This window comes from Cyprinus carpio, chromosome B16, assembly GCF_018340385.1.
Source record: "Cyprinus carpio isolate SPL01 chromosome B16, ASM1834038v1, whole genome shotgun sequence".
NCBI classification, from domain to species: domain Eukaryota; kingdom Metazoa; phylum Chordata; class Actinopteri; order Cypriniformes; family Cyprinidae; genus Cyprinus; species Cyprinus carpio.
Genome location: NC_056612.1, coordinates 22,534,390 through 22,552,776, shown reverse-complemented (window position 1 = coordinate 22,552,776; position 18,387 = coordinate 22,534,390). Strand labels below are relative to the sequence as shown.

The following is an 18,387-nucleotide window of genomic DNA, read 5'->3' as shown; positions in this document are numbered from 1 at the left end:
TCATGTGTTTATTGTATTGAGCTAAAGCTATTTTATTCCCCAACCTACACCCTCACCCAAAAATTTCACAAACTAAGATTTCAGGTTTTACTATTTTTGAAGGGGAAATTTGGTCAAAACAATGTAGGCAAAACCAGAACACTTAAACACACTCAAACACACACAATTTCTATCTTCACTGCTGAAAATATGAGATTAACTGTTCATCACTGCGCTGTAGATGGTTAAATCAATCTGCTGCTTTGTGTTTGCAGACCTAGAAATAAAGAAGATCATTTCAGTAAAATACTTACAAACTCATATCTGCTATTAATATTATGCCAAGACTGACAGTCAAATATAATGATTCATGTTGCAACTTGCATCATCTCCATAGCTACTGGTCAGGTTAATAAAGCAGGGGTGCCCAGTGCTGTTCCTGGAGATCTACCTTTCTGCAAAGTTCAGCTCTAACCCTATCAAACACACATGAGCTGATTAAGGATCTTCAGGAACACTTGATTAATTTCAAACAGGTTTGCACTGAGCTCTGCAGGAAGGTATATCTTCAGGAACAGGATTGAGCACCCCTAAAATAAAGTATGAAGAAATATGTGACCAGTGTGGTGTGTTTTGAAGGCTTACACTTGAAGCATATTACACTTGCGGCAATCCATCCATGGCTTCTTGAGGGTTTTTGATGGTTGAGTAGACAGCGTCGGTCTAACAGCAAACAGATGACAAAGAAAGAACATGACTTAAACGGTCATCTTTTGTACTGTTGAGTTCAGAATAACAGTGTGGTTTTTCACTGGTGCTTTCAACAGGGTAGTTATGTACATCCTTAGAATTCTAACTTAGAACAGTGCTAAACATGATAACACTTCTTGTGATTCTTACTGTTATAATATACATGTCATATTTACTCCCTAATAAGAATAATAATTCATTTTTTTTTTTTTTTTTTTTTACATGTTAAGGTTTTATAAATATATTTACCGTTGTTTGAATAGTGCAGTAAAGAGAAGCCTCTGCTTCTTTTCTCTTCTCCATTGGCTTTCCTTGAGTTTTCCTTGCTTTCCTTTTAAGAGTAAATGTGGCAGAAATATTATATAGCACATAAGCTGGTACATCAAACATCTTTAATGATGTCATGAAAGGGGTTTAATTCTGAGAAAATATTTTTAAAAATATTATTTCATTATGTCTTATCAAATAAACAAACAGGTGTATGAACTAATCTGAAGCAGTTAAGATAGCAATTTATTCTGGCTGCATACAGTTTGGCAGCTTTGTGTTGTATAAGTCTTAACCACTGACTGTCACCAACATTGCTTGCTCAAAGACAGTTCCTGGAGGGCCGGAGCCCTGCACAGTTTAGATTTAACCTTAATTAAACATATCTGTTTGACGTTATTGTCTTGTTAGAGCTGCTTTACAACAGAATTTGGATTTGTCTCATTTCTGGTGAAGTTTGCATCATTGATTCTGTTTCTTTCCTGTTTAATACTGGGAAGCTGATTTGAATTAGTCTCTATTGTATAAAGAGCTTTATTTGACTAGTGCAATGTCGGTTAATGTTTCATCTAGACTGACTGAGAGATTTGTAATTTATTGGTGTGTGCAAGTACAAACAAACATAAATGTCCTACCTTCTTATAAGCATCACAGCTGCAGTGATGAAAACAAGTGAGAATAAAGACACCACAATAATCAGAACTGTTGGGGACCCAGCAACATCTGTTGAGGACAACATTTTTTATTATTTTTTTTTTTTTACTTAAGTATGCAAAACAAATCTTGCATTTTTCAAATATGAATAGGATTGTTTAGATATGAAAATGTACAAATATTTATCAGTTCAACCAAACCTTCAATGTAAATAGTAAATTCTTCAGACAAAGTTGTTTTAAAGTTTTTAAAAGAACAAGAGTAATTCCCAGACTTAGCAGTTATTCTGCTGAAAGTGAGGACGGGCTCTGACTGTTGAATTGGATCACCATTCTTAAACCACTGAACCTCAGCTAAATTACCAGAACAGTTGAGTGTGCATGTCAAATTCAAAGAGTCTCCAGGTATTGTGCTTCCATTTGCTCTTGACCTCCACATGGACACTCTTAAATCTATCAAAAAAAAAAAGAGAGAGAGAGAGAGAGAGAGAGAGATTCCTTTTAGTAAAAAAAACAAACAAAATAAAAAAAGTAAAAAAAAAAACAAAAAAAATAAATAACAAAAATAAGTATAGCATCAAGGAGTAATTTTTCAGAGTAAACATTTATATTTACCGTGTACTGAAATACTTGCTCCAGGATCACCTGTCCAACGTCCATCTTTCTTATCGGTTATAAATCTGAATTTATACTCTCCAGAATGTGATTGATTAATATTACTGATCAAAAGTGAACAATCTGAGGTTTTGTCTCCAATGTACTGAAAGTTGTTTTGATTATCGTTTGCTTCACTATCATAAACATATGGCTGAATATAACATTTGCCATAGCTTGATGTCATTGAACACCATCGCACTTGCTTTATGTCATAATCATGTGGATAAATAAATCTACAGTTAACAGTGACATTGGATCCCCTCGCAGCACAGATCGAAGGAGGATAAATCACCCCCCACTGTTCACTGACAACACCTGAGGAGCACAGAATGCTTTATTTAATTATAATATTTGTTACTTTAGATAGTTCAAATTAATAATTAAAATATCTTTTGACACAATATCCATTTTAGATATTATCTATTGTGACAGTTTTTAAGAACTTATTTACATTGTACAATAGGTTCCAAAAGTCTGAGCTCACATAAAAAAGCATTAAATGCATTTTTTCCCCTTTTTTTGTAAAGTACAATAAAGAAAAGTTGTGGCATAAATTAATAAGATAAATGATATTCAAGATTCTATAATATTTACTTTATGTCACCAATAAAATAAACTGATGCAAAATTCATATACACAAGGTATTAATAAAAATATTTTAAATCTTTTTAAATCTCTTAGAAAATAAAAAGATCACAAAATAGCAACAGTTTTATTAGTGGCTTCAGAATTTGGTCTCCATTGTATATATACAATACATTTTCAGTTTATTAAAATCAGCTAGAGATTAATTATAGGAAATTTGGACAACAAACAAAATGAATAAGAATATATTTTCTTACCAGGCAGGAGAAGCAGAATAATTTGCAGCATTTCAATTGACTGTTTCAATTATTTAGCTTACAGAAGAGGTTTTGTGTGGAGTGTCAGAAAAAAACACAAGAAGAGAAAATGAAGAAGTTGCTCAGAAAAATGCTCATTACCATTTCCTTCTTAACCCTTTAACTGTCACCACCATTTTTGAACATATAGACGTGAAAGTGCACAATCCAAACTTAAATTGTTATAATTCATAAACGAAAACATTTTGGAATATGATTTTGATGTACCATTTCCATGGTAATGCAATGTCTGATTTTAATATGGCTTTCACGGGATGAATTTAGAGATTTTAAGCTTTCAGTTGATATGGGTTATACTTTGTGATGATTTCTAAAATGTGATGGGGAAAAACAAACAAAGACTTTTTGCGACAAAGGTCAGAACTCCTGTTATGATGTAGATTTTTAAAGGGTGCACTCTTGTCATAAATGTATCTATTACTGTTCCTACATAATTCGTAGGGGTGCAAATCGGAACCATCACGATACGATATCGATTCTCATACCCAGCGATAAAATATTTGCCAATACTTCAAAAAATTTTATGATACAATTTCAATACGATTAGATACAGGAGAATATTGAACGATATGTCGATATTATTATATTTTATACATATTTTAAACAACCATCTACATCTTTATTAACTCACAAATGCAACCAAAACATATAACATGAACATTTATCTTAAATTTTCACATCCTGTTCCTCAATTGGGACATTAGCAACTAAAAATAGGCCTACACTTTTACTTTTTTTTTTTAAATAATAAAGAAAAATAAATAATTGGAAAAAATTTAAGTCATTCACACAAGATCAGTAATCTTAAAATATGACAACAGTCAAGACAGTCTTTCAGATTTCTACGCTAAAATATGCAATGTGTTAAATAATGTACATCCTCTTTAGGAAACAACACAAAGGAGGTAATCCAATTGTAAAAAAAAAACTTCTTTTCAGGTTTTTCAGGTAGGCCAAGTTCTAAAAGAAATTTTCAGGTACAGTACAGAAATGATTTAATCAAATGTAAAATAACACTGCATAGTCTTCACTGTTTTCTTTCTTCGACAGAAGTTTTCTGTTGAGAAAAAGCATGGATCCAATATACTGATACACATGCATTTTCTTTCTCAACTGTTTCGTTAAGACATATGTGTTTACTAGGATATTCGCCAAGGTGACATGTTGATGTAATTTGGTCTGTATTTGTTCATCCTTGCACAAAAAAGTGGAAGAGAGCTCAATTAGGTATTAGCGTGCTGTCTGTGTGCGTGTGCTTTGGATGTGACACTTGTCATGGTTTGATCTCAATGAACACCATAGCACTTGCTGTACTTGTAGTCTTTTTGGATATGTAAATACAGCCAGTAATGACACTGGATCCCCTCGCAGTACAGATTGGAGGAGAATAATCCACTAGCACTGACAACACCTGGGAGCACAGAACACTTTATTAAATATATAGATTATCTATTGTGACATTTTTAAATAAATCATGTACATAATGAATCACATCTCAGACCACACTGAAAATAGGATTTTTAATGTAATCCTGGAAATAACCAGGTTTTAGGATTAAAAAAGTGAATTAAAGAATAGTTATGTCATATGAAAAGAGATATTTATGATTCTGCACTATTTTTATTTCACAAATGAAATAAGCAAATCTGAACACCAGATATTACAAAAATATATATATTTCATAAGAAAATAAAAAGAAGACATATTTATTGACCTCAGAATTTGGTCTCCATTGTAACTATATAATACATTTTTAGTTTATTGCAGTCTGATATAAATTCATTCAAATAATACTAGGAGATATGCACAACAAAGAAAATTTACAAAAAACAATAATATATATATAGCTTACAGTTATGATTTTATCACTGTAGAGTGTCAGACAAAATATAAGAAGAGAAAATTAATAAAAGAATTTGCTCAAATGAAAAGGCTGATTTACATTTCCTTAATATAGCATTTATTACCGATGGTCTCAAATAAGGACCAAAAAAGGGGTTAGTTTCACAGATGTTCCAACGCTATCAGAAACACTTTATAACTTTTTGTTAATTTTCACTCAAGTAAATGAGTAGGCTATTTGTTGGCTAGATATTTTGTAATTTAAAAAGTATTCTTTAATAAAGTTTTTACACATGAAATAGGTATAGCCTACCAGTGCATTTTTTTCGATGGAATTACAGATCAGCAGTGCAAAGTACAGAACGACATTTTCATTTTTATAATACATATATGATCAGAGAAAAAACATGGTCGTATCTCTTATAATAGATTAGACATTTACAGTAAAAAATAAAATAACTAAATAAATAAAACATAGGCTAAACGTGGATTCACGTACACTGACAAAGAAAACACAATATTAAGGTTAAATCATATATTTAAATAATTTTTCATAAAGCATCAAAAATGTTATTTCTATGCAGAACTACATTTCCCAGAATCAGAGGTCACATCTCATGACGTCACTTCCGGAAGCTGCAATCGCTTCCTGTATGGGTGTAAATGGGGACATGACACAGTCGTTCAGAGCTGTAAAATTGAAAATAATCATTCCGCTGGTATTTTTCCAGGTGCGTGATCGCTATAATACTATCTACTTTAGGCGGCTGAGCGACATCGGTGGCTGCGATGGAAGCCGTGCCGCGAATGCCGATGATCTGGCTGGATCTGAAGGAGGCAGGGGAGTTCCAGTTCAGCCCGACTGTCAGACAGGTGAGGGACCAGACAGGCCTGAACGAGCCACACGCTACTGTCACTGCTACGATACACACTGAAAATAAAACAGCATTATTTTTTAAGTGATCTACCCCAAAACTCAAGTTTTAGCCCAGGGCCTAGTTTTTCAGCTATTGTGTGAGCTATTCTGTGTTTTCTTAAAGGAACAGTTCAACCAAATATATACATATACAAATACAAAAACAAAAGGAGATGGTTTAAAAAAAAATCTTCATATTGTATTTTTTTTTTACATGTAATGAAGATGGGGATGGGGACTGGTGATGTCAAACTCTAAAATAATAATAATAATAAAAGACATATTCCAGATCATCTTTGGCCATATTATAGCGTTGAGTGAGAACCGTATAGAGACATCAAAACAGTTACTCAGTAAAAATCTTACTACCACGTGACAATTGTGTTCACCATTCACTCAGATGTATCTAAAAGAACAGACATTCCGTTACAAATGACTCATTTTAAGTTACACTGATGGAGTCATATGGGTGTTGAAAGGCATGAGGGTGAGTAAATGACATGATGATTGTTTCATCTGCAATTTACTGCATTGTCCCTTCCTGAGGATGCATACTGTGTGGTAGTGAATTAAATGTTTATATTAATGTGTTAAACCTAAAATCATGCTTCGTCATCCTTCACTTTTTCACAGTAGTCAGGAATTTTTATCAGCTTGCGTCATAGTAGTTATCGGATCCATTCCTAACAAACTAGGCCAAAGGGAGAATAGCAGCTTCAGATTGTTAAAGGTTGTTGTTTATGTTTATACATGGTAATTATTGACAGTGTTGCATGGAAACAAATTGACAGAACTATTATAATTTGGTGAACCGAGTTCAAGAGGAACAGCTTTTCCAGATTCCTCAGACTAAATATTTTTTTTCAGTGTCTCTTTATTGTCAGAGGTTGAGCTTTGTTTGTTTGTTTGTTTCTTTTTCTTTTCTTTCTTTTTTTATTTTGTTTGTATTCATTTTGTATTGTTTGTATTGAATGGTCTTGTTAGTGGAAAATAAATACACCAAATATACCAGAAATTAAGAAATTCTGAACCTTTTTTTTTTTTGGTGGATTTGAAGAATGCAAAATAATTCATCATTCTTTAATATTTTGTTTTATAATATTTGCTTTAATTTTGTTTTTAATTGTTAATATTTGTATTCTTGAAAATTTGTTAGTTTGTGCCCAAAAAGATCAGAACACTCCTCTGCTTTGTTTCTTTTGTGTATAAATCCTTATTTGTCTTCTCCCTTTTCTCAGTTCATCCTGAAGAACTACGGTGAAGATCCTGACAATTATAATGAGCAGTTGAAGAAACTGGAGCAATTGAGACAGGTAAGTCTTACAGTGCATTCAATGTATACTTTCTAATTAATTTCTAACCTTTATATAATGTGTTTTTTTCTGGATTTTTTTGGTTGGTATTCTGTCTCTATCCGTTAAAATAAACCTACCATAAAAATTACAGACCCTTTATTTCTTTGTAAGTGGGCAAACTTACAAAATCAGCAAGGGATCAAATCAATATTTTCCCCACTGTATGTGTCTTCCCTGAAAATCACAGTTAACATTTCTATCACCATGCTTTACCAGTTAAGCAAGCGGTAGCATGAAGTCTATGGTTATGCATTTTGTATATTCTCTGCATTGTCTTGTCTTTCTAGAATGCTGTGAATGTCACACGAGACTTTGAAGGCTGCAGCACCTTAAGGAAGTACTTTGGGCAACTACACTATCTTCAGAGTCGTGTGCCTTTGGGATATGGGCAGGAAGCTGCTGTCCCGATCTCCTGGTGAGGGCACCAACCCAGCCGTCATATTTCCCTCTCTTATACTGCCTGTTGTTGACTTTTAGTCATCTGCTTAAACTTTTCTTGTTTAATATATAGGACAGAGATATTTTCTGAGAAGACAGTGACCCACGAGGACATCTGCTATGAGCAGGCATGCATCCTTTATAATTTGGGTGAGTTAGTACTAGACTGATATGTATTATTCCTCTAGTCAATGCCTGCATTGTCTGTGATTAAATTAACTACTGTGTTGTTCAGAGGAGGGTATTGTTCAAAACCTAGCTTGTGTTCTGATTCGAGTCATGTTTCCCCTGTTGTAGGAGCGCTCCATTCAATGTTGGGAGCCATGGACAACAGGGTATCCGAAGAGGTGAGCTAAATTAGAGAAGACACAGCATACATACACCAATTTAAATATAATGTGATTTAATGCAGCGTGCTCATCATGTTGGAACTGCAGTTTCAGCTACTCATATATCATCAGACTGAGAAATAATTCTTTCCATTTTAGCATTTCTTCACAAATAAAAAATGAGGCATGTGCATGGATGAATCATTCACAATAAGATCAAAGCAAAGCAGTAGGAAAAAAGTGTGAATTTCCATTTCATGCCAAGACATTTAAAGACATTATCAATAGAAAAATTATAAAAAATTTAACAGAACAGAATTTTTTAGTGGTGCAGTGCTATTTCGCCACCATTTTACATGATACCAGAGTGAGAAAATGCTTTGTGAGTTCTGTGAGCAATATGCATTGGTCAGTCAGCGAACAGACTGTGAGAAGTCTGTGGGTGTGCCACGTGACACAGTGACTAAGAGGGAAAAGTGAGATTTCATAAAATTCTAAATATCTGATTTTAAGCAATATGTAAATGTTATTTTTACCTTTTTCACATCACTATTAGGGAATGAAAGTATCGTGCACACACTTTCAGTGCTCGGCTGGAGCGTTCACCTACCTGAGAGATCACTTCAGCCACAACTTCAGTGTGGACATGAGTCACCAGATCCTCAATCTCAACATCAACCTCATGCTGGTATGATCTCTTGATAGTTTTAACTCATCTGCTGACATAAGGGTGCTTGTTTACATCTTTTTTTTTTTTTTTTTCCATGCTGTAGATTAGGGCTAAAGTACTAATTGCTGTTTTCAGGGTCAGGCCCAAGAGTGCCTGTTGGAAAAATCTATGTTGGACAACAGGAAGAGCTTTCTCGTCGCTCGGATAAGTGCCCAGGTACTTGCTTATTTTTCTACCATTTACAAGTACATTTCATCTTAAGATCATGGTTCGTTGCTAAATTTGAGCATGCTCATGGCTATATATGTCCCATTTGCTTGGCAGTATGACTGTAAAATAAGTTTGGATATGAAATCTTTTTGTCTTCAGGTGGTGGACTATTATAAAGAGGCATGCAGAGCTCTGGAGAACTCAGAAACCGCTTCAATGTTAGGAAAGATACAGAAAGACTGGAAGAAATTAGTGCAAATGAAGATTTATTACTTTGCTGCAGTTGCTCACGTGAGTCCTCCATTCAAACTGAGATTGGATTAACTACAGAGCAGGCTGGTCAAATGTGATTTTTATTTTTTTAATGTTTCTAAGCAAGTCATACAAATCCTTGTTCTCTCAACAGCTGCACATGGGAGAAACAGGCTGAAGAGCAGCAGAAGTATGGAGAGAGGGTACAACATGCCTGTTTTTCTGTCTTCAATTTCAGTTAGTGGCCATCTGTGCTCTTTGGCATGGAGAACTAGTTTCAACCTCATCTTGGCCTCTTGTCCTTTAAAAATATCGTTTTTTTTTTTTTTGTACAATTTTTTTTTTTTAGGAAGAAGTGTGTGTATAGTTTCTTGTAGTTTATTTTCATCAACTAAACCACTGAGAGGAAGAGGATGATTTTAAAATAAGTTCATGATTTTTTTCAAAGGAAGAGGAGGATTTTGAAATAAGTTTGAAATGAACCCAGAAAGAACCTTCTGTTTTGTAAACCTTTTTTAATCTAATCTTTTATTTATTCTTCAACAGGTTGCTTACCTTCAGAGCTCACTAGACAAACTCAGTGAGGCAATTAAGATGGCTAAGGGTCAACCAGACAGTGTACAGGAAGCCCTTAGATTTACCATGGATGTCATTGGGGGAAAGTGAGCAGATATGATGGATATACTTAACTTACCAAAAAGGCGTAATTCATTTTGCATAAAAAGTTGCAGGAAACTCATTTGTCCCTTCTCATGTCACTTTTCATTTTAGATTTAATTCTGCCAAAAAAGACAATGACTTCATTTACCATGAATCTGTGCCACCTCTGGAAACACTGACTTCAGTGAAAGGTATTTTGGCCAACATTATGTTGTAGTGCTGCGTAACTGCATGGGGCATGAATATGGCATGACTAGAATAAGTGCATTAGCTTAAGATTTGCTGGGGATAAAAAAAAAAAAAAACAAGTAAGAGTTGAAAGTTTGAAACTGTTCTAGAAGTTAATGCTGTCCTGCCTCCATCACAGGAGCCCCACTGGTGAAAGCCTTGCCTGTAAACCCAACAGACCCCAGTGTCACTGGCCCAGACATTTTTGCAAAGCTGGTGCCCATGTCTGCCCACGAGGCCTCCTCTCTTTACAGGTTTGACTAATAAGTATCTTTATTTATATACACTTACATATCTATATTTATATGTCTATATATACACACAATTTAACACTTCCTCATTCTGATAATTGTCAGTTCCCCATACGTTATACTTGAAGGGCAATCCAAAATAGGACAAAATGTCAAGTGTTTTACTACTAAAAACTCTTTATTTTTTCTGTCAAATTTACAGTGAAGAGAAGGCCAAGCTGCTAAGGACTGTCATGGCTAAAATAGACAGCAGGAATGAAACATTAGAGTGAGTATGAACAGCTTAAAGAAATTTCATACAAACACATAGTATGCATCTAAATGTCTCAGTTTTCATATTCCCACAGACAGTTCATGGACTCTCTTGGTCTGGACCCAGAGTCAGTAGACAATACAGAGATGTATAATACGCTTCCTTCTGTGCTGATGGAAAAATGTGCTGCGTTGAGTGTGAGACCTGATACTGTAAAAAACCTAATTCAGTCAATGCAGGGTTAGTGGCATCACTTCAAAGTTCTTTTTCATGGTATTTTCATGTTACCAGTTAGGGCTGCACGATAAATCACATGCGATATTTAATGTGCATCTTGTCAGTAAAGCCGGTCCTGTAATCAGCAGTAAGATGCACATTAAATATCGCATATGATTTATCGTGCAGTCATATTACCAGTTATAAAGCTAAATACTTTACTTTTTGAATCAAGTTACGCTGCTTAATTCAATCTGTTTAATAGCTCTTTAAAAACGTACAGTTAAACATAAGAAAAGTTTAAATTCTTGTATCCAATTTCTCTTCCTCCACTTTCTTCATCCTCAGTCCTCTCAGGTGTGTTCACCGATGTAGAAGCCTCTTTGCGGGAGATTCGAGATGTATTGGATGAGGATGAGGCAGAGGAGCGAAGTTTAGAAGAGGCTGCTGGGAAGCAGGCTGTACCAGAACAGCCCTCGGCTCTGGCTGAGCTGCGGAGAGACCTGGAAAAGTATTTGGAAGCACACGAGAAAGCTAGCTTCACCAACACAGAACTTCATCGGGCCATGAATCTGCACATCAGCAATCTGAGGCTCCTTGGTGGACCACTAGACACCCTTAGAGAGGCATTGCCAAGACCTCAACTTAGCGAGGGTGGGTGTTTTTATGACATAGTTCACATAAAAGGTCATTTTTACAGTATGTATGTTCATGTGAATTAAAATTTTTGACATTTTCAGATGAGATGGCAGGTCTCTCAGACTATGAAAAGAATTTTGGGAAAAGTGCAAGAAATGCGGGACCAACGAAGCTCCCTGGAAGAGCAACTTAGAGACCTCATTCAGCAGGATGACATCACTACTTCACTAGTTACAACTGAGCTTGCTGACATGAAGGTATGGGCTTTACATGACTGTGCCACTAACTTTTTAAAGGGATTGTATTAGAAATCTTTCAATTCATTATAGTTTTATCTTTGCTTTCTTTTCCCCCATAGAAACTGTTTAAGGAACAGCTTAAGAAGTATGAGCAGGTGAAATTATACCTTGATCAGAACCTGACAGCTCAAGAGAATATCCTGAAGGCACTGACAGAAGCTAATGTGCAGTATGCCACTGTGCGCAAGGGCCTGGCAGAAACTGAACATAAGTATGACTCAAAGGAATGATATGTGACAAATATGCATAAACTTTAGCAAGCGTAGCATCATCAGTATACTTATTTACTTTTTAGATGGAACAGCACTGTGCAGATGCTTGTGGCCTCCTATGACAAGGCCTATGAAGATCTAATGAAGAAATCTCAGGAGGGCAAAGAATTTTATGAAGATTTGGAAACAAAGGCCTCTCGGCTGTTGGAGAAAGCCAAGACTGTCTGCAAGGCTCGAAAGGAAGAGAGACAAGCCATAATGGAAAAGTAACTACGATCACAAATCTTTTTACTCTGTTGTATAATTCTTTGCACAGAAACTCAAACCTCTTGGTCAGACGTGTATTTCTTTCTTGTTTTTAATAGAAAGTTTGATGTGTTGCATCCAATTACTTTTAGTTCTTCTAATTTGACTGCTTAATGTTTCATAGGGAACTAAAAAAAAAGGTGCCCCAAAGACCCACTGCCCCAAAGCCACCCCCGAAGAAAGGCCAAAGTGTGGATCCTGAAAACTTAGATGACCCTGAACTGGCAGAGCTGAGTGCTGCTATCCTAGCTCTTGGTGGAGATCTCCCAGAAGAGCTACGTAGCCTGCCTCCTGAATTTACCATTCCACCACCTGGTCATCCTTCTGTGCTTTCCGGAGCCGCTGCTAGATCTATTCTGCGCTGGCCTGGAGCTAACTCGGGTTTACTCTACACACAACCCAGATTTCCTCCAAATTTACCACCTCTTGAAGTTCTTGCTGAGATCTCCTGTTTTCCAACTCCTCCCCTTTCTCAGAGTTTCAGTCACAGTCTTTCCCAGCCTCCTCTGGCACAGCAACAGTTCCACAGCTGCCCAACCCACGGGTCCTTCCACCACCATCTGTGTCTGGGTACTGTCCTCCATCTTCACAGAACCAACCCGGTCCAGTCACTCCAGTCCGACCTTCCACCACTACAGTGGATAGTGTACAGACACCTATTCCTAGCTACAGTCCTGCATCTGCCCAGGCAGTTATGCCCTGCCCTGGCCAACACCAACCAATGCCATCAGTGTATGCAGCGCCACCTCAGATGACACCCCACGTCCAGTACATGCAGCAACCTGGTGCTCCCATGAGCCAGCCACAGGCAATGCCAGCCCCTCATCCACAGCCTCAAACTCAGCAAGTGTTTGGTCAACAGGGTGGTCAAAGTCAACCACAGCCGTTTTACCCACCTGTACCAAATCAACACCAAATGCCAAGACCTTTGCCTGGGCCACAGCTTCCACAGCATATTAAGCCTCAGTTCCAACAATACATAGCCCAAGTAAGACAACCAGGACCACCACACTTCCAAGGACAGTTTGGAGCTCCAGCTACCCATGTGCAGCCCTATCAGGGTTACCCCCCTGTCTCATTTGTTTCGAAGTCCCAACCTCCACAAGTTAACACTGTCAACCCGGGCCAGATGCCCCATCCAGGCATACCTCCACAGATGCCACCATCCTCCCAGTCAGTGCCTCCTGTGTCAATGCCACACTTGGCTCATGCTAATCAGCAAATGCCTCCATCTTCCCAGCCAGTGCCCTCTATGTCAATGCCACACTTAGCCCACATTAATCAACAAATTCCCCCTTCCTCCCAGCCAGTGCCCTCTGTGTCAATGCCACACTTATCGCATGTCAATCAACAGATTCCCCCTGCTTCACAGCCACAAACACCTCCCGTCAATCAATTACCCCATGCTCCTCACCCCCAGATACCACCATCCTCTCATCATTTAGGCCCTGCACCTCATATGCAGATACCTCCTGCCTCAAAACAGATGCCTCCTCCCCAGCAGCCACAAATGCTTGCACCATCCACTCACATGTCTCCTTCCTCTCATCCACAAATGCCCTCAGTCTCCCAACCGCTACCTCATTGCCCCCAATCACAAATAATCCCTACTCATCAACCCAGCCAACAGCCAGCGTACCCAGCAGTCCCTCTGAGGGCTAATGTTCCTGTTCAGCCTCGGGTACCGCATGGCCCTCTCTCATCACAGATACAAATGCACCATAGCACTCCTTCACAGCATCAAAACCACCCTCATCCTAAAATCCTTTCCCAGTCCTGTCCTCCAGCACTCCCTCACAATATCTACAAACCTCAGCTACCCATTCCTCCTAGCTCTGCACCTTTGAGTTTTCCAGGAGGTGTTCCTATGGTTTCCAACCAGTCTGTGGCACCTCTGCAGCCTCAGTCCCAGCCACCCACTTCACAGCCTTTAGCCCCGCAACAGCTGCCCCCGGGAGGCCCAATATCTTATGCTGTTCCACAAGGTGGGAACATTGGTACTGGACCAATGCAGCATCCTGTAGCTGCTGCTCCCCCAGGGCATCAAAGCATGATAACTACATCCTCAGGAGCACCAGGGGCACCACAGCCTCATGTGCTACCTTCTCCTGCCCCATCACCTTCTCCCTCTCCTGGTCCTTCCTCCCTTGGTATGGTCACCCAACGACCTTCTCCTGCTCTTACCCCAGTTGGAGGAGCAACATTGCCACAGTCCTCAGTTCAGACTCCAACACCCACTGGTCCTGTGACTCCATCTGACTCCAGTTTGTTTCAGCGACAGAACTCTAGTACTGATGACTTGCTTTCCTCAAGCCCAGAGAGCCAGCATGGAGGCACCAAGGACACCGCCAATGTCTTACTACCCACAAAAGCTGACCCTCAGGAGGAACATCACAGAAAAAAAGCAGAGGGTGTAAGACTTATCCAAGGTGACCCTTACCAAGCACCAGAGAGGGTCTCGAAACTCAGTGCACAGCTAGAACGGTTTAGATTAACAGTCCAATCCTTAGAGCGCCCGACAGGGGAAGGAGGTCTGTCGAAACTTGACGCTCAATGGAAAGAACTGCAAGAGCAGCAGGAGAAGGATACTCGCCAGCTCTCTATTGCTATTGCTCGTTGCTATACCATGAAGAACCGCCATCAGGATGTTATGCCATATGACTGCAATCGTGTTGTCTTGTGCTCCGGTAAAGATGATTACATCAATGCCAGTTTCATTGAGGACCTGTCTCCATACTGCCCCTGGCTCATTGCAACACAGGCTCCCCTCACTGGCACTGCAGCTGACTTCTGGCTCATGGTTTATGAGCAGAAAGTTTCTGTAATCGTCATGCTAGTGTCTGAGCAAGAACTGGAGAAGGTAAATCTCCTTTTTCTGAAAAGTTCTAGAATCCCATTGGCTTTTGACATTATTTTATGTGATTTACAATGATTTTAATTTTATTCTTAGCAAAAGGTGTTGCGATACTTTCCATCAGAGAGAGGCCAACGACTTGCTCAGGGGCCAATCACCCTTACCCTTACCACTCAGAAGAGTACTCCTACGCATATAGAGCGCATGATAGGACTGCAGTATCGGGACCAAAGTTTGAGACGCACCGTCATACACCTTCAGTTTACTTCATGGCCTGAACTGTGAGGACTCATTCTTAAACAGTCAATCTATTAATATTGCTACCTATCAGAACACTAATAACTTTTGTTTGTATTTTTTCCTAAAAAGGGGCCTTCCAGAGAGTAAAAGCAACCTCATCCATTTCATTCAAGAAGTCCATGGACATTACCTACTTCAGCGCCCACTACACACTCCAGTCGTAGTGCACTGCAGGTACCATACTTTAAAACATAAAGGACATTACAAATGATATTGAACACATAGACGAGGCTAAGCAAAAGTAGAAAATAAGTACATTTACTGTTTTGTTTTTGTTTCTCATAGCTCTGGTGTTGGCCGTACTGGTGCCTTCTGTCTGCTTTATGCAGCGCTGCAAGAAATTGAGGCTGGCAATGGTATACCTGACCTGATCCAGCTGGTGAGGAAGATGAGGCAGCAGAGGAAGAACATGCTGCAAGAAAAGGTAATGGTACTCTCCCAATGAGGTTTGAGATTTTGCACAGTTAAGCTGATAGAATTTAATGGTGCTTTTGTCAAAAAACCTCCCCAGCTTCATCTCAAGTTTTGCTATGAGGCTGTCCTTAAACATACAGAGCAGGTTCTGCAACGTCATGGCATTATTACATCCCCTTGCACCAGGACCCCAAATAACATTGCATTAAAGGTAACAAGTTATTGCTTACTCGCTTGTCTTTTTATAAACCAAACAGCAGTGTGATTATGTAATATTTTATGTCTTTCTAGACGTACTCACGACAGGAATCTCAGGACATTGTTCTGGGAGGAGACATGCCTATTAGTTCCATACAGGCCACCGTGGCCAAACTGAGCATTCGACCACCCAGTGTTGACCATGAACAAGAGCCTGGCCAAGACCAGATGCCCTCTGTTTCTGAAGCGGCAAGCACAGCGGAACCAGATTCTACAGATACGTCACTTCAGCCTTCTCAGGACTCGCTTTGTTATGAAGCTATGCCTGATTCCCTCAGTCCCCCCCTCTCTTGCACCTCTTCTCCAGGCAAGACACAGTCACCTTTGCCTCCTAGCCAAGGGAATGGGTTCACCGGGTCCACTCCTGCATCTCCCGTCTCAAATCACCACCCATCCACTGAAGCAGTGCCTCATGCTCCTTCTCCGCCCCCCTCCTCATCTTTAGATCTGCTTGCTTGTCTCACACCTGAAGCCTTCACTCTGGACAGTGCCCATCGAGGCAAGCAGCGGATTAGCAAGCAAAGCTTCCTTCAGCCACAAGAAGGCAAAGGCCTGCAGGGACCACCAGAGGGCGACGATCCGCTCAGTAGTTTGGATCCTCTCTGGACACTCAACAAAAGCTGAAACAACACAACCAAGCTCTCTTTTATCTTCTCCCCCACAGGCAGTCCTCTTATGAACTCATCACTGTCTGTCTATCCACCTGTGTTCTGAAAAGTCTTTTTTCAGTTGGCACTTTTCCAGCTCTGATCCTGGTTACATTCCGTAAATCCGGTCTTGTCTCCTAGCATGCACTCCTAATGCCATGGTGTTTGTGATTGCCTGTAAGGTGCCTGAGTGTTGGTTCCTCTGCAGTGGGCATTTGCCTCCACACCAAAAACGTAAACATTGAGAATGGAAACAGTGTGATAGAAAAACTGACATTGAAGCTACAGTTGTCATTAACAGTTTGACTGAGCGACTATCTGCTCACCCTTTGTACACATGCTGCTTGCACTGTGGGTTGTATATTATTAGTCTCCGCACCTGTCTTTGAGCTACAGTGATCTGCAACATATATATGTAGGGACAAATTGAAGCTGGTGATGAAAATACAACTTGATATGACTTGATGTACTTGGTATACTTAAAACACTCAAATTTCTGAATCACTTCAGAAATCAAAGCATTTTATGAGTTGATACTAACTTCTTTCTTTGAACTGTGTAAATAAATCTTAACAGATGTCAAGATGATGGTCTCATTTGATTTTGATTTTTCAAATTATAGCAAATAGCAAAAATATGAAAAGAGGACAAGGGTTTTTTTTTGGGGGGGGTAGTGGTCAACTTTCTCTATTGACCACTATTCAAAAATGCGCAATGTTTGAAATTTATTTTATAGTTTATATTTACATATTTTCCCAGTCTGCTGTACATCAAACGTTCAAATTTGTTATTTGTTCTGAAAACTTATCCACCTTATTCTCATGTTACAATTGTTCCCTCCATCGAATTGCTCTTTTCAATAAATGCATGGTGTTTCTGTTTACTGTCAGGTTCAGTTTGCAATTTAGTTTAAAAAAGTAAAAATCTGTCCCACTAAGCTAATGTTTAAAGTGTAGACCAGGTGAAGTACTGTCAATGCATGGTACCTTATTTTACAGCAAGCTACAAATACTGTTGGTAGGTTGTTATATTTAACCCATAATATTTTTTTAATACCATATGTTTAACAAATAAGGACACAGAAAAGACACTGTATGAAAGCCTTTTTATTTGCGAATTAGTACAAAGTTTTTTTTCTCCCGTGTTAAAAATAGAACCGAGCATTAGTTACATCCTCTACTGTCTGGTTACACTGTGTAGTGTATTTGGAAAAGACCAAGAAGAGGGCAGAGCAGCCCCCCCCAAAAAGACAAAACAATATTTACACCCAGTTTCTCTCTGCTCCCTCCCCATCTTAAGAAACAGTGCAACATTTAGGGATTTCACATCACTTTAAACATCCTCCACCTCTACTTCAGCTTTAAGCAGCAGTAAGATACAGCAAGTTGACAGCAGTATTTCACTTCAATACTGCATGAACCGATCACGTCTAGGAATGTGCTCCTCTGGGAAGGCAGAGCGAGCGGTAAAATCAACACAATGGAGCTTGGTGCCATTTCACTCCTCACAATAAAACGGCTTCCATTGTATATGGTAGCAACCCTGCCATCAAGTAAATGATGCTTTTCAGTATGGTCATAGAAATGATTATAAATCAATGTCATCTCTCAGCACTCCGTTCTCATGTGGT

At 38.8% G+C, this 18,387-nt stretch overlaps 2 protein-coding genes and 1 long non-coding RNA gene across 3 annotated transcripts; 1 reads left to right on the top strand and 2 right to left on the bottom strand.

The window, feature by feature from the left end:
* Positions 1-17: 17 nt before the first annotated feature.
* LOC122140104 lies at positions 18-1,721 on the bottom strand. The gene is made up of 4 exons (XR_006156815.1): positions 1,632-1,721; positions 979-1,060; positions 625-702; positions 18-256 (listed from the first exon to the last, which is right to left on the bottom strand). It is a non-coding gene; the product is annotated as an uncharacterized LOC122140104 (long non-coding RNA).
* Positions 1,722-1,788: 67 nt separating this feature from the next.
* Positions 1,789-3,266, bottom strand: LOC122139927. The gene is made up of 3 exons (XM_042740286.1): positions 3,149-3,266; positions 2,265-2,621; positions 1,789-2,102 (listed from the first exon to the last, which is right to left on the bottom strand). The coding sequence occupies exons 1-3, from the start codon at positions 3,177-3,179 to the stop codon at positions 1,789-1,791; spliced, it is 702 nt and encodes a 233-aa protein (XP_042596220.1). The 5' UTR covers positions 3,180-3,266.
* A 2,394-nt stretch (positions 3,267-5,660) lies between these two features.
* On the top strand, positions 5,661-17,340 carry LOC109104679 (tyrosine-protein phosphatase non-receptor type 23-like). Its single transcript, XM_019117961.2, is given in 27 exon segments — positions 5,661-5,923; positions 7,205-7,279; positions 7,609-7,736; positions 7,833-7,909; positions 8,057-8,106; positions 8,645-8,776; positions 8,894-8,974; positions 9,128-9,259; positions 9,375-9,386; positions 9,388-9,423; positions 9,767-9,882; positions 9,992-10,071; positions 10,248-10,362; positions 10,562-10,627; positions 10,707-10,852; positions 11,177-11,482; positions 11,569-11,585; positions 11,587-11,724; positions 11,826-11,977; positions 12,062-12,244; positions 12,409-12,803; positions 12,806-15,144; positions 15,235-15,419; positions 15,508-15,612; positions 15,724-15,862; positions 15,950-16,063; positions 16,144-17,340. Coding segments are annotated over 27 exon segments (5,994 nt in total). The 5' UTR covers positions 5,661-5,839; the 3' UTR covers positions 16,735-17,340.
* Positions 17,341-18,387: the final 1,047 nt, after the last annotated feature.